We start from the raw sequence: 17,200 nt of genomic DNA, 5'->3' as shown, positions 1-17,200 counted from the left end.
TCTGTCCATTGAGATATAAGCAGAAGTCTCAAGGGAGAGATTTTTTTTGCCAATATAAAGACAAAGACTTAACAAAAAAAGCTAATATCCTCTCCCTTTTCACCCCTGCCCCCTGGAAAGTGGACACTCTGCCTAGAAGTGGAGCAGCTCTTTTGTGACCATGAGGGTGGACGTCACACACAAAGACAGTGAAGCATAAAGATTAAAGGAAGCCTATTTCTTGGAGACATCCTTGAACAGCTGCATAACCTAGACTACCTTCCGCTGGGCTTCGTAGCCATAGGGATATAAATCTCTCCATTGTTTCAGCCATCATTGGTCTGCTCTTTTGCTTTTTTCCGCAGTCACATGAAACCCTAATTGGCACAGTAGGTATGGATATGGACTCCACTTAAAGATGGAGAAATTGAGGCTCAGAAGGATTAAGTTTCCTAGGGTCATCAACCTCTTAAGTGGTAAGGCTAGATTCAAAGAGTTTCTACTGCTAGAAGCAATGCCAGACTATTTGTTTCCGCGCCATTTGCAATAAAGACCGTCTCTTGGTAAGGACTGGCTCTCCGTAAACACTACCCGGCTCTCAGGAAAGATGACTGATGAACTGCCCTGCCACCTCTCTACCAGCACCACCACACCCAGCTGAGCACCCGCAGAAGTGCCTCTGATTCTCTTGCTTCCACTGCCTCTGTGTTTCTCAGTCCCTCTTTGATGGACCCAACTTGCTGGCTCCTTCAGCCAGTTCCCACTCTCCACCCCCAGTTCCTATCCCTTGACTGTTGACCCTTCCTATACGTTTGCTATGAGCCCTGGGGAGGCAGGGGGATGAGGGAGGTCTCTGGACTCACCACTGGGAGATGGCCAGTTGAGTGGTCCCCCAGAGACTGGTCTCATTCCAGCCACCACTTACACACGGCTTCAGTCTCTGTATCTGACCAGCCTTGAGCCTGTCCCTGCCCATAAGCCCACCCACACTTCTCCTCCTCTCTTCTCTCCCCTCCCCTCTGCCCATCGGCTGGTTCCTAACCAAACAGCAACCTAACCTAGCTGAGGGCTGATCCCATCCCTCTTGTCAACTTCAAGGACAGAGCAAAGCCCTCTCTGCTGCCTGCTCTTCCTTCAACCTAGCTTCCGTTTTGAGGACTTACCATGTGCTGGGCACTAAGGGCTCTGCTTGTGCTCTCTCCCTGCATCCCCCCTACAACCCACCATGGAAGGTACTATCATTATCCTCATTTCTTACAGGACTCCTGGCCACTGCCCCTCAGCCCCATATACCAGACTGGAGATGCTAGACCTAAATTCTGTTAATTTGATAGATAGGGTTTTAGCTAGAAATTACTCCTATATTGACTTACAGCTGAGATATTTGGGAAGGGAAAGAAACTAACGTTGATTTAGTGCCAATAGTGTGGGTGCCAGGGACTGTGGGTAGCATTTTCATCTTTCATACGCTACCTGACATTATTTCATATAGTCATTTGCTCATTGCCTATCTCGCCATAAAACAGAAGCTTCACTGAAGGCAGGTATGTTGTCTATCTTGCTCCCCACTGTATCCCAGACTGATAGCAGTACCTGGCACATAAAAGGTGCTCAGTAAATATCTGTGGAATGCCAAAACAAAAACAAAAACAACCCCCACCCCGCAAAAAACCCCCCAGTGTTTAGGGACTTCCCTGGTGGTCCAGTGGTTAAGCCTCCGTGCTTCCACTGCAGGGGGCACAGTTTCGATCCCTGGTGGGGGAACTAAGATTCCACATGCCGGGTGGCAAAAAAAAAAAAAAAAAAAAAAAAAATATATATATATATATATATATATATATATATATATATATGTATAATCTCCATGTAATGCATTCACGAGAATATCACCTCATTCACTCATAGCAACCCTGTGAGGAGGGAGCATTAGCTCTAAGTCACGGATGAGGAAATTCACATTGGGGGCACTTGCCCAAGGTCATTCAGATGGGCAGTGCTGGGGATGAGCTCTAACCCAGGTCTCTGGCTCTAAAGCTGTTTATTTCCATCAGTCCTGACAGCTCAAGAGAGCATGAGCATGAGAAAGTCTCTTACGTGTCTCGCTGTGAGCCCCCCACCAGCACACAGCCCCAGGTAGTGTTTGCTAAACTGGCACGAGGTTCTAGTGCCCAGCGTGGTGGTGGAGAGTTGGGCAGAAGGCCGGGCTGCACCTTGATTGCAGAAGGAGCTCCATCCCTGCAAGGGAAGAGAGCCACGCCTGTCCTCCTGCCCCAACCCTGCAGCCCCCAAGGATCCTTTTCGCTGGTGGGTGTCCTCACAGCTTAAAAGAAGACTCAGTATGTTGAAGTAAGCCTTTCACCACCACAGCCTGAGTCACCCTGACTCTTCCCAGCCACTTACTATAGTAGCTCAGCTCGCAGGGCTGTGGAATGCGGGGGCCACGTCTGTAGGACACCGAGGAAGCCTTTCTCAGCCCAGGACTCCTTAGTCTGTTCCCCTCAGAGGTCCCGTCGGTCCCTAAGATGGGGCCAAGCAGCACACCTGAGACACTCTCTCCCACTGCCCTCGTCCCCGAGTCTAAACAGGTGTGCAGCCAGATGTTCCTTTCACCACAAAGGTCAACTTGGGGTGCCAAGAAAGGCAGGGACCGTTCTCCCAACAGCCTGAAGGAGGTTTGTTTGTGCAGAGGGGGTCACCCTGTGCCTTCCCCTGCCCCCATCCCTCACATACCCTACGTGGGGCTTTATTATCCATCCGTTTTTGTTTAGAACAGTGCAGATACCTTCCTCACGTCCATTCTTGCGAGGGTGAGTCCCTAACTTCAAAGAAGTCCCAAAATAACCACAGCCAAAGATGTGCTGGGCTGCTCCTGACAGAGGCCCTGCAGTGTCCATCTGCACCTACAGATGCCCACCAAAGGACACCTAGCAATCCCAGGTTCATGAAGAACCCTTTGAACTTGATTAATTAAAAGACTTGTCTTCTATATAATTCTGCCCTGGACACTTAATAAACAAGCAGCACGCTGATGTTCATGGAATTGAATCCTAAACAGTATCTCTGTGTGTTCTTCCAAGTAGAAAATTCTGCAGAGTACCAGGAATAGTGACATTGGTCTTACATATTCAGGTCCTTACAAAGTCAGTGAAAATTCAAAAACAAATCGAGATTGAGTGGTACATCTTAATGTCCTCTACATAGAACATGAATATCAAATATCCATTTGCTTTTTTGAGAGTCTGAGGAATAATGCAAAATAAGTAGATTGCTTGTGGGGAAAAGGCAGATACAAATATGAAATGCCTGAATAAGAGTTTATAAATCACTTTTTCAGTAACTTGCATATTTCTGATTCCAAGTCGTTCATTTCCCTACTGCCTCATCGTGAAGTGGACCACAGACCCTCTGGGAATTTGGGGGCAAGCTACTGATCTTCTCCCCAGAGAAATGTATGAGTGCATTTTTTATATAATTTTGGGAGATTCCAGACCCTCGTAAGTCTATGATGGACTGTAGACCAAGAATCCTTCCCAACACACTGCTGGTACAGTGGTACTTGGTAAATCTTCTTCAAGGGCTATTTAGCAGTATCTATCAAAACATATTCCTTTTAACTGAGTTCACTTCTCAGAATTTATGCTACAGGTATACATGTGCAAAATGATATATGCGCACAGTTACTTCTGCAACCTTGTATATAACAGGAAGATTGAAATAACCTAAACATTCATCACCGGGGGACATGACTAAGTAGCTGTGTGATGGAATAGTAGGCAGCTATAGAAAAAATGAGGAAGCTCTTTATGAAATGATATTAAGCAATCTCCGAGGTATATTGTTTTATTAATACAGTTGCAGAATTGTGTGTGTAATATGCTACCATTTATGTATTTTAAAAGGAAATATACATAAACAAATATCTGTCTGCATAGCAAACTATCTCTCAAAGAAGATGCAAGAAACTGGTAATATACATATCACCTGCCTCCTAGCTGGTGAAAGGAGGTGGGAGGGAGGATTTTCTCTACATTCTATCCTTTCGTACCCTTGTCATTTGTACCATGTGAATGTACTACTATTCAAAAATTAAATCAAGTCAATTTTTAAGGTAGTTTTATTAAATCTATGTCATTTAATATGATGCACTCATTGAGAATGATGTTTCTGAAGAATTTCTCATGACTTGGAAAAACTGCATATATTAGATGAGAAAGAGCAGAAAATTGAATTATGAACAATTTACATCTTATTCTTCCTTATGATTATATGCTTACTTATATTTTCTAAATTACAATAAAATCAGTTAGGGTTTATTAACAAGAAAAAGATCCCCTGTCCAGATGACTTGCAAGTCAGAACCTGCAGCCTACTTCTTCCCCCAAATGCCAGCCCCATCCTTCTAGGGGCTTTTGGACAGCCATGAACTCCAGGAGCTCAAACTCAGCTTCCTCCACCAGAAACCCCCAGGTCTTCTCCTTCTTTAGATTTCAATCAGTTAATAACAATTACTAGAAACCAGAAATCAGTCATCTTGAGCCCTTTCTCCCTTGTTCCTCACCCAGCCCCCCACCTCCTGCCCCCAAACTGGCCACCAAGTCCTTTGATGCTACTTCCATGATCTCATCTCTGAAGGGTCCCCTCCTCCGCATTTCTGCTACTCCTCCCTGAGGTGGGACCTCACCAGCCCAAGATCTAGTCTTTCTCTGGCTCTCCCATCCACCTGTGCATTAGAGGCATATCTCTAACGCACAGGTGGATGGGACCATCTGCTCCTCTGAGAGTCCCTACTGAGGTAAAGCCCATCCTTTCTGTGTGACATTCAAGGACCTTCACAATCTCCCCCAACCAAACCTCCGAGACTCGGCCCTGACACTTTTCCATTCATTGCTCTCGGGTTGTTCCCCCGAGCAGCCCACATATTTTCACACCTCTGTTCCTTCTGCCCAGGATACCAGTAATCTCCCCTGTTTAGGAAATTTCTTCTCCTCCTTCCAGACACAGCTGAAATGCGCCCTCCTCGGTGGAACCTTGCCTGGCCTTCTCTCCATCGTGTACGGCAGAATTCATCACTCTGCTCCCATACAGCCCGTAGCACAGGCAACTCCACTCCCTATATCTTATCAGAATTAACTGTATACGCTAGCGCATCCTCCAACGTGTACGCTCCCCTGGGGCAGGATATTATTCATCTCCGTAGCCTCAAACGTGTAGCCGCCACACAAGGAGCATACACAGGGCACAATAAATTGCCTCTGAATAGAAAGTGTAGTGAAGTTGATAGGAAAATCATTCCAAATAAAATTTCACTTTATACAACTTCTCGGCCATAAATCTAACACTGTAGTAAAATCCAGTTGCTTTAGTATTTAAGCCCTGGATATTTGCCTAGCAGTCTTCACATGCAGACACTTCACAATGAAGGAAACAAGTTGATACTAATTCACTTTAGCGGTTAATTTACATTGTACTGGCCTGCACATCCGTATATTTATTTAATGCCCAGAGCATTAGTCCTTCATTCACAAAGCTCAAAAGAAGATGAACAGACGCCACTAAAACTTTTCAAATATTTTCCAGTCAGGCTAAACAAAACAAAGAACATTTCACCAGAAAGGCATGCTTTTGTTTAAATGATTACTAAGTTAAAATTAGGGATAAAACCAAGGACACTGTGCAGTGACATGTTTTAGATTCAGCGTCCCCCAAAGGAAAAAAATCAAAAAGAATCTCCTCACTCTTAGTTTATAATAAAATATAAACCAGTCTTCCATGGAAGGCAGACATCTCCTTTCATGGGGTTGGTTTCCAGGTCTATGGCTGTGCATCAAATTAACCAAACAACACTCACTGTCACTTAAATTCTCCTCACTGTTGTAGTAGACAAAGGAATTTCTCAGTGTGTGTGTGTTTTTTACCTCAGTTCTGCGTCCCTAAGCCAAGCAAGTATCTCTCAACAGCTTTTTAGTGGCAGTGTTAAAGGTCCCCCAAACCCACTCTCAGCATTCACTTTCAGGGGATTAGTGAGTCCCTCTTTGTTCCCAACTTTGATAAGTACCTGGTCAGGTCTCCCATCTGTCAAAAGGTAGATTACTTGTGTTTCTTTATCAGCAAAAGCAATTTGCAGGGCACTCAGGGTGTTTGTGGAACTTCCAATCTACAGAAAAGAGAGAGAGAGACATACCAAGTACATACTTGAATCTCAAAAAAGGTCTCACAAACAAGTGTTACTTATTCTCTGCTTCCAAAAAGAAAAGTACTTGTGAAATAAAAGATACATTTAAATTAGATTGAGATAATAATTTAAGTCCAGGAATTCCAAGAAGACAAATCCCTGGATATGTCATAAAAGCATCTATGCAGACAGTCCCAGGATAGCTAGAAGCCAGGACGATGGATTTCCTGTCCTGACGACAGAGCTCTTAATTCAATTTTATCTTTGTGTGTTTCTGTGGCAGGCACTAACTCAGTAACTGTTCATTCAGCTGTCGAAACGGCTTAAACATGCAGCCTGAATACACCCGGGCGGGGACCATGTTAGTTTCCAACCAGGATTGATTCATGACACCCAGTATTCAGCAAACATGAGTGTGGTGTCATGAGCAATCCGGAGGTACAGGAAACTGTAAAGTTGTAAAACTCCCGCAGTTTCTGCCTAGGGAGGTACAGAACTGGCAAAGGTGTCACTCCAAAACTCAGAATGAAAAAAAGCCAGACACACAGCAAGTACATGACTTTTGTTATGCCCATGAGAGGGTTCAGGTCACAGGGCAACCAACTGGCCCCAAATCTGGGGAGGGATGGGCCCCTGGAGAGTCAGGCAAGAGGCCAGCCCTGGCATTCTGGGACAGGATGCAGCCAGACACTAGAAGAAGAGTTGGGCTGGGGTGACTGGTGAATCAGCGGAGGCTGCCAGGTGTATGTTGGCGAGAGGCCACAGATATGGGGGCATTGGCGCTCTCTTGAAGGCTGTTTCGCCACAAACCCCACAGGGGGCTCACAGAATAGATTGGGAGAGTCTAGAGAAAGTCTCCTTCACAGTGCAGAACTGGGGGAGAGAGACACAGGAATCTGCATAGAGACCCTCTCCCCACTCTCCCCGGCAGAACAAAAGCCTTAATCAGTGTGTGTATATGGGGTCGGGGGTCGGGGGGGGGCAACAATGAACACGCTCACCCTAGGGCGCTGGTCAAAACCCAGGAAGGCTGGGGGAAGGAAAGAGGAAACAACAAACTCCCTACACCAGCAGAAGGAGCAGGGCCACATGCTGGGCTCAGAGATACTGAGAAGGCCACACGCCTGAGGCTCCTGGACACCATGCCTGATTAAGACTGAGGCTTATTCAGAGAACACCCACCCCCATCACTCCCCTAGAAACATCAACTAACAAATAACTTTCAAGAGAAACGCTCTCTTTGAGGCCCAGGATGAAGGGAAAAATCAAAAGCCGAGGATGAAGCAGACAACCCTCTGGCACGTCATCCCCTACCCTAACACAAAGTATCGCTACAAGAATTTGAGGGATATGGTGCAAACAAACAAACCTCAAACCCAGCCCAACTCCTAATTAGAGTAATTTTAACCCACCCCACAAAGAAAGGCATGCTCATTTCCAGGCATTAAAAATATTTATCTCAGTCTCTATATACTGCACGTGATGTCCAGCTTTTAACAAAAAATAAGCATACAAATAGAAGAGTAAACAACATACTACCGAGAGACAGAAGTACTCATCAGAAACAAACACAGATATGACACAGATGCTGAAACCATCTGACAGAAAATTTAAAATAACTGTGATTCATACATTTAAAACCTCTAATGGCAAAGGTGAACAACATTCAAGACCAGGTGGGTAATTTCAGCAGAGATGTAACCTTAAGAAATAATAGAATAAAAATGCTAACAATAAAAAACTCAGTAGGATGGTGAAGAAGTCTTTCAAAGAGTTCAGAGTACAGTTGTTCCTTGGTATCCACAGGGGTTGGTCCAGGACACTCTCCTCTTGACAGATACCAAAATCTGCAGATGCTCAAGTCCCTTATATAAAATGGCATAGTATTTGCATATAACCTATGCACATCCTCACATATACTTTATTTATTTTTAAATAAATTTATTTATTTATTTATTTTTGGCTGCATTGGGTCTTTGTTGCTGCACGCGGGCTTTCTCTAGTTGCGGCGAGCCGGGGCTACTCTTTGTTTTGGTGCGCGGGCTTCTCTTGTTGCAGAGCACAGGCTCTAGGCGCGCAGGCTCAGTAGTTGTGGCGCACGGGCTTAGTTGCTTCGCGGCATGTGGGATCTTTCCGGACCAGGGCTCGAACCCGTGTCCCCTGCATTGGCAGGAGGATTCTTAACCACTGCACCACCAGGGAAGTCCCATCCTCCCATATACTTTAAATCTTCTCTAGATTATGTATAATACCTAATACAGTTCAAATGCTATGTAAACAGTTGCCAGCATGCAGCAAATTCAAGTTTTGTTTTTTGGAACTTTCTGGAATTAAAAAAAAATTTCCATCTGGGGTTGGTTGAATCCATGAATGAGGACCCTATAGATACAGAGGAATGACTGTAGGTTCAAAACAGCCAAGGAAAGAACTAGTGAACGTGAAGAAAGAGGAATAGGAATTACCCAAATTAAAATACAAAGAGAAAAAAGAGCAAATCAAAACAGAAAAGAGCATCAAAGAGCTGTGGAACAGTATCAAATGGTCTGATATATGCTTAATTGGAAACATAGGAGAAGAGGGAAAACAGGACAGAAGAAATATTTGAAAAAAAAATAATGGCTGAGAATTTTCCAAAACAATGACAGACATAACCCCATGGACCCAAGAAGGTCAGATAACACCAAGTAGGATAAATAAAATAAATCATCTAACACTTCTGCCAGAGTGGTATACAAGGAAGCCAAGTAGTGAGCTGGGACTTTCATCCCCACCAACTGTACCACGTCCTCCCTGCTCAATGATGTCCACTCCCACCCAGCAGTAACAAGGTGCTCCTCCCCATCAGGTGTCAACAGAGTTCGAGTGGGGAACCTGAACTTCAGCCTGCACCTGGAAGTATGAGGCAGGGCCCACCCATCTCCCTGACAGAGCAGTGTGAGACAGAGCCAACTAAATAGAAGGCTAGAAGAATATCCAGAGTCTCATAACGTAAAACAAAAATGTCTAGGATTCAATTGATAATCAGTCCATCGTACCAAGAAGCAGGAAGCTCTCAACCTGAAATGAAAAAGATAATAGATACCAACAGCAAGAAGACAAATATGTTAGAATTATTCGACAAAAATTTTAGATTAGCCATGAAAAGAATATTTCAGCTAGCAATTACCAACAATATTGAAACAAATGAAAACTAAAATGCATCAGCAAAGAAAAAGAAGGTCTCATCAGAGAAAAAAAAAAGACACGAAGGAGAACCAAATGGAACTTTTAGAACTTAAAAATAACAATAACTAAAATTTTTTAAATTCTCTGACTCAAGGACTGGCTATGCCAGCTGACCACTGCTCTGTGACACCAGCACACGGCAGGCTCAGAACGTCTGAGTGTTGTCCTGAACTTACTGGGTTGATTCCTGGACCAAACTAGTCCAAAGAATAATAGAGGAATCTGGTCTTCTTGAAAATGAATTTTGCACATTCAGCAAGCAAGCAAGGGTTCTTCAATGAAGACTTTTGAAGAGAGCAGAATCACACTTTACAAAAAAATGATCTGATATATTTTTAGCCACTTAGATGGCTGATACTATTCATCAGTGATTTTTACACAAAGCAGAACCCACTTATGTTTTTACCCAATGAGATTACATATATAATATCTTGTTATCACAAACTCTAAATTAGTGGGCTCTGAATTAAGATATTTCCTACTGTAAAAGAAGACAACATATGTCCCAAGGAACTTCAATGGATAATCCTAGACACTTAACAAATTGGTTATGAATTTAATATTCTTTCCCAGCATAAGGTAGCCAGTTAGGACAAAATTTTACAGGCATTAATATTTCTTATAGATTTCCTCCTCCCATTTTTATTTTATTTATTTATTTATTTATTTATTTGGCCGTGCTGTGCAGCTTGTGGGATCTTAGTTCCCTAACCAGGGATCGAACCCGGGCCTTTGGCAGTAAAAGCACGAATCCTAACCACTGGACTGCCAGGGAATTCCCCCTCCTCCCACTTTTAAAAAACAAATCCCAGGGGAACTCCAGAACGTCCCAATGACAGTGCAAGTTCTGCTTGGTTAATGTTCAGGGAGCGTCACAAACGCCCATGTGTGGCTTCCTGTCAAATCCAGGACTCTAAACTCAGGCACTGAACTATTTTAAAGATACTTGCGATCCATATTGGACTTCTAAGAATAACTCCTGGTCTCAGTTTTAGTATATCTTAAATATCTGGAATGCTATGTGGTTCTAGAAAAAGAACTTTTAAAATTAAGTTCAAGACAAGAGAAAATTTGAGGAAAGTCAAATTCTCCCCAGTAGTCTGTGTAAATGCCAAGAGCAGCAGCTTTAAAGTTCTCCAAGTAAAATGCAGGCCTGAAGAAAGTATTTCACCTTCTCATGATATCCTGCTGCCCTATCTCTCTCCTTGCTTTCAGCCTTTACCACTCACACTGTACTGTATGTTTCCACAAGTTCATTACTTTTGAACAAAGTCCACTGTTAAAAACAGCTGTAATATATCATTTGAAGCAAGAATGAAGCGTCAGAAGAAACAAATATGAATGTTTAAGTAAAAAAAAATTATATTTTGAAATTTGTTTTCATAAAAGTGCTGAGACTTGAGTCAAGAGCAGTGCTGTCAATAGAAGCTTATGTAAATGTTAGATATTGACAGAAAAGATTGAATTAACATGACCTCTGTAAGCAAAATGAAGGTCTATGTGAAGCCATGGCTATCCTTGGCGTTCAAAGCACTTTCTCAAGCATTTCTACCCTGATCTCTATCCTTCTTCTCCCAGACCCAGCCTCCTTCTTACCTTAATGTCTCTAACCCAGGCCTGCGCCCCTTTCAAATTATCCTCATCAATTTCAACAAGTTTTTCCCGCCAAGCAACGGCTTGAGCATCAAACTGCACAAAATTGAATTTCCTTTTATACTTCAGCTGTTCCTGTAAGAGACAATTATTATTTAGCCATGAAACCACTTATGTGTGAAAAAAGATTAGGACAGGTCATGGTTTGATACATTTTAATAGTTTGATATCTCTTTTCAGTTCTAGAAGCTAAAAACTACATTCAATAGAGAAAATCTTTTCTAGTTCAAAAGGCATTTAAATAAAATTTACACACAGTTTGGTTATTAAACATTTACAAATGTATATATGTATAAACATATATATATATATCACATATATGTATAAGTTTATATATATAATGTGATATTAAATCTTGTTTAATACTGACATTAATGGTATACCGAATATGCACACTAAATGCTTAAAAGAATCCAAAACAGTGTTATCGCTTTGGTCAACATCTTTTTGGTAAAGCTATTATTTGGTTACAGATTTATTCACTTGCCTTCCATCAATCAGCTCATGTTTCTCCAGTAGAAGTTCATCCAATTAAAAATTCTATTTTGTATTTGTCAAATACTCCCTGCCATTGTTTTCTATGGTTCATACTCACATCAATACTACCAAGTCATGACAGTCCTCTGATACCCATTTATATGTGTGGAAACTAGGAGTTAGGGAGTGTTAGCAGCCTGCTTTGGGTAGTACAACTCAGAGGCAGCACAGGTGGAATGAGGACCAGAAGCTCCTGACCATCAGCCCACGCTCCTCCCACACATTAGTTCTGGGGCCAGTGCATGCAGCATCCCTAACACGCACTGGTAATTAAAATAAGCATGCCAAGCTGAAGAGTAACTGGAAAACAATGGAGGTGTGTGCACACCACAGATTCCAGGATAGAGAAAACCTGGGGCAATGGACATAGCAATTTACTTAGCAACCCGTATATGTTATAGGAAGGACCCACAGGAGGAAGGGTCTGCTTGCAAAGAACTGATGATGCTCTCACTGGCAAAGGGAGCCTTTTTCTGAAGTGGCTTTTCTGTGATTTCTGAGTGCAAACCTGGCCTGTGCATCTCTCATAACCACTACAGGTGTTGACTGGCGGAGATGCACTCATGATACTCAGGCCCCCAGGTGCCTGATCCCGACAGCTCCATCTCACCTGTATGAGCTGGATGATCTTGCTCTTCACCAGGTCCAGTTTCCCCTTCATTGAGCGAGATGTGTCAATGAGAATGTAGACACAATCACTAGGCACTTTTCCAAAAAGGACTTGACTCCCATCCTGTAGCCATTTAATCCTAGGCAGGAAATAGTTGAAAGGGAATGGTTAGAGCCTGTGGCACTCAGAGCATCTTCCTAAGAACTTAATGATACATCTACAGAGGAAAATCAATAGGACAGAAAAATAAACCCAATACTGGGCTCCAAAGCCAAAAGTAAATTACTTCCAGTCATCTGATATTTTTGAGGCCTTTAGCTATGACTTCACACCATTTATTCTTCTAACCCTGCTGACTGCAGTCAAGCTAGTGATGCCAGCACATTTCTGAAGCTTCAATGAAGCTTATGGATAGAATCAAGCAACCCCAGATCCCAGTAATAACCAAGCGCTAGGTGGTCATGTAAGCAGGACTGCTTCTGTGGTCCAGGCTCAGGATCCCATCACAGGATGTAGATTAAATTCATGGTTGCAGGCAAACCCTGGGGGAGAGGGTGGGGCAGACAAAAAAAATACTTGAAACTGAGTTCAGAGTTCAGCAAGGCCCAGTCAACTAGACTTTACAGGGCAAAACACTGAAGAGGAGATCACTACATAGGAGATAAAGAGCGTCAGAGAGGGATGGAAAGAGATATTGAAAGGGAGAGAGAATGTGCTCCAGATATCTGCAGAAGGGTGTGCTGGAGATTTTGGCTAAGTTATGATCAGGGCATGTGTGTGAAGAAACTACTGAAGCCAGGGAATAAATCACCAAAAAAGTAATAGATGGACCAACCCCTCAGAGCTCACACAAGTCTGGAAATAGTTCATCTTCCAATCAGCCAGAGTGGAAAAGCCTCCATAATGCATGTGGCCTCAAGTAGAGTCCTCACAAGGGTATTGCCTTAATAATAGGACCAACTTAGTCCTGAACTAAAGGCTCCCCTGCACCTACGCTGACATAACTTAAAAGCAAGCCCCAGAGTAACTTACTGCATTCCAAGTAACAACTGTATCACAGAACACACATAAAAAAATGCATCAAAATCCAGTACCCAACAATGTAGAATGCAAAATATCTGGCATCCAGTAGAAAATTACCAGGTACACAGAGAAGCGGAAAATATGACCCATAACCAGAAGAAAGACAGATCAAAAGAAACATACCTCAAAATGACACAGACGATAGAATTTGCAAAAAAGGATGTTACGCAGCTATTGCAAACATAATCCATATGTTCAAGAAGGTAAAGTAGGAACAGAATGAGGAGAGGAATGGAAGATCTAAAAAAAAAAATCCTCTGAGGAAACGTCTAGAGATATACAATGACTGAAATGAAAAATACACTGCATGCTATTAACAGTGAAGTAGACACTAGCAGAAGAAAAGATCAGGGAATTTTAAGAAAGACATAGTAATAGTAAACAATTCAAAATAAAACACTGAGAGAAAAAGGTTAAAAAAATATAACAGAATAAGCAACCCATGGAACAATATCAAGGAGTCCAACACACGTGTAATTAGACACTAAGGAGGGGGCAAGGGGGACAGAAAAATATTTGAAGAAATACAATCAAATGTTTCCAGTTTTGATGAAAACAATACACCCACAGATCCAAGAAGCTCAAAGAACCCAAATAGAAAGAAAAAAAAAAAAAAAAAAACCACGACACATCATAATATAATGGCTAAAATTTAGTGATAAAGAAAAAAATCTTAAAAGGAACCAGAGACAACATAGGAATAATAGATGACTTCTCATCATGCAAGCCAAAAAGAATGGGGAACGATTTTTAAAGTATTAAGACATAAAACTGTAAACCTAGAATTCTATACTTAGCAAAAATACCTTCCAAAAATAAAAGTAAATTCAAGAGTTTTTCAGACTAAAACAGCTGAGAGAATGCATCACCAACAGACCTGTGCTAGGATCTGTACAAAAAGAGTAAAGAGCAACAGAAATCAAAAATATGTGAATAAACACAAAATAACATTTATTCTCATTTTAAATCTGTTTACAAGACAATTGATTGTTTATAATGTATTTTGGGTTTATAGCATATGTGGAAGTAAAGTGTAGGACAGCAATAGACAAGTCAGAAAGGGAATGGAAGCTGAAGACTTTCATGATGTACGTGAAGCAATATATTATTATTTGAAGCTAGACTGTGATAAGTTAAAGATGTATATTGTAAATGCTAAAGTAGTCACACCACAACAAAACAAAACAAAGAGGTAGAGTTAACAAGCCAATAGTGGGGATAAAATGGAATTGTAAAAATTATTCAAACAAAAGTAGGCAGAGTAAGAGTAAGAAGGGAACAAAGAACAGGTGGAACAAATAGAAAACAAATAACAAGATCTTAGGTTTAAGTCCAACTAAATCAATAATCACATTAAATATAAATGATCTTAACACCCCAATGAAAAGCAGAGATTGTCAGATTGGATTAAAAATAATATCCTTAAATATTCTGTTGACAAGGAGCCTATTTCAATATAAGATACATATAGGTAAAGGTAAAAGGACAGAAAAAAGAAAAATCCTGCAGAAAATAACAAAAGAAAGCCAGAGTAGCTATATTGATATTAGACAAAGCAGATTCCATAACAAAGAATATTACCAAAGATAAAAAGGGACATTTCATAACAATAAGGGAGTTGATTCATCAAGAGGACCTAACAACACTAAATGTACATGTATTGGCTAATCAAGCTTCAAATTACATGAAGAAAAAATTTTAGAACTGAAAGAAGAATTGGACAAATACACAACTATAGTTGGAGATTCTAACACTCTTCTCTCAATAATTTATAGAACAATTAAGCAGAAAATCAGTAATAATATGGAAGATTTGAATAATACTGTCAACCAACTTGAGCTGAGATATTTAAAGTATACTCCACCCAACAAAAGTGGTTTTTTCTTCATATTCTGGGCCACAAAACAGATCTCAACAGATTTATAAGAACTGAAATCATACAGTATTTCTCTGTCCACAGTGAAATTAAAAGCTATCAGGAAAAATCCACAAATACTTGGGAAGTAACCCTTTGGTCAAAGAAGAAATCAAAGGGGAAATTAGAAAATGTTTTGAGATGAATGAAATGAAATACAACATATCAAAATTTGTGAGAGACAGCTAAAGCACTACTCAGAGGGAAATTTATAAAATTAAATGTTTATATTAGAAAGGTAGGTCAAGATCAGTGATCTAAGTATCTATCTTAAAAAAATTAAACCCAAAGTAAAGAGAAAGAAGGAAATAATAAAGATAAGAGTAGAAATCAATGGCATAGAAAGGAGAAAACCCTACAGAGAAACAAAACAAAACAAAACAACAACAACAACAGTGAAACCAAAAGCCAGTTCTTTGAAAAGACTGATAGGACGGATAACCTCCAGTCAGACTTAGAAAATAAAGATGACATAAATGACCAATATCAGCTCTAAGTATATTTAAAGAAATTGAATGCAGAGTTAAAAAAAAAAAAACAACCTTCCCACAAAGAAAAACTCCAGGCCCAGATGGCTTCAATGGTGAATTCCATGAACATTTAAGGGGGAGATGATACTAATTCTCCATGAAGTCTTCCAGAAAATACAAGAGGGGAGAAACCTTCCCAGCAACCCTTGATACCTGGTGGGAGGAGAGGTATAAACAGACCCAGAAGCTGCCAGGTGGGGTGTCTTCTAAGCAGCTTCCCTTTCCCCAGATTTGAAATCCAAACTACTCTCCTTGTGGAGTCAATCCCAAAACCATAAGCACAGAAGACTCCAGAAGCAAGGATTACTTTTTCTGAGTAACCCATCACCAGCTGGGTTTTGAGAAACTGGGGCTCTGCAGGGTATATATGGGGGGAGACAGGTGTCTGCAGCTTGTGGTTTATAACAGAAAACATGGAAGGAGGGAAAAAGCTCTGATTGCAAGTGACTACTACAGGCTGGGTACTAGCCTAAACTCATTAGACTTAGTATCTAATCTAATCCACAGAACACATTTGTAAATGGCATTATCATTCCTGCTTTATAAAAGAGAAAGCTGATGCACAAAGACATTGACTAACCTGCCCAGGGTCACAGAAAATTGCAGACTGGGATTAGAATCCAGCTCTATCTGACCTTAGGGCCCATGCACCTAAATGGACGTGGTCTTCATATTCTAGAGCATCATCTAGAGCACCTCCCTTGGCATCAGTGAGATGAAAGCATTGAGCTAGGTCACCCCATGGAGCTGATGTTGAGGTCACAGCCTAGTACACTAGACTCTTATGAGCATTACCGTATTTTAAGAACCAGCAGGGTTGAGAGGGATCACATGAAGTTATTTTTAGCAGATTTCTAATATGTATATATATATTATTCCATTGCATATAAATGTTTCACAACATTGTAACAGTTGCCTTGAAAGGTAATATTCAAGAGTACAGAGGACAGGTGTCATACAGTCTGCTATATACCTGAGGCCCACAAAAAATGCAAGACATAAGCAGAAGTGTTCCTTTGCCTCCTACAGTGATGCACAATCAACATGATAACTACATCTTTGTTTGCTGTTTTTCAGAGTCTGCACTGGCATCAAGGCAGCTCAGAATCTGCATCCAAACATCCCCTTTGGTTATTAACAATGAGGCCAACAGCAAACTATCAGATGGCAACCTTGACGTAACAATGCTTATTGGCCATTTCTCTTGGTTGAGCTTTACCAAGAGCTCAAGCAGACTTAAATTTCAAGAGAAAATGGATCATGCAATGTACCCTCATGCAATACACCAACCTCCTCTGGATCCAAGCCAGGACTGCATGAATTCTCTCACTGTACCATGTGTACTTCTCCTTGGTAATGCAGACGTGGACCAAGCTCCCATCCTTCCAGGGAGCATGGACAAATCTGCTGCAGTATTTCGCATGCACTGTCTTCTTGTTGGTCTCCTAAGGAAAAGACATAGGACAGAAGCCACTCAGAAACCATTCAAAGAAGAA

At 41.4% G+C, this 17,200-nt stretch overlaps 1 protein-coding gene across 1 annotated transcript in view; it reads right to left on the bottom strand.

Annotated features, from left to right (window-relative positions):
* Positions 1–17,200, bottom strand: part of VWA3B (von Willebrand factor A domain containing 3B) — a 208,738-nt gene that overhangs the window by 92,776 nt on the left and 98,762 nt on the right. The window contains exons 10-13 of the mRNA XM_061211052.1: positions 16,995–17,149; positions 12,177–12,315; positions 10,973–11,104; positions 6,035–6,133 (exon numbers count right to left, since the gene is read on the bottom strand). Coding sequence (XP_061067035.1) covers positions 6,035–6,133; positions 10,973–11,104; positions 12,177–12,315; positions 16,995–17,149 — 525 coding nt within the window. The remainder of the gene's footprint in view (positions 1–6,034; positions 6,134–10,972; positions 11,105–12,176; positions 12,316–16,994; positions 17,150–17,200) is intronic.

Source organism: Eubalaena glacialis, chromosome 14 (assembly GCF_028564815.1).
Source record: "Eubalaena glacialis isolate mEubGla1 chromosome 14, mEubGla1.1.hap2.+ XY, whole genome shotgun sequence".
In the NCBI taxonomy this organism is placed as follows: Eukaryota; Metazoa; Chordata; class Mammalia; order Artiodactyla; family Balaenidae; genus Eubalaena; species Eubalaena glacialis.
This window is presented reverse-complemented; position numbering and strand designations above follow the sequence as displayed.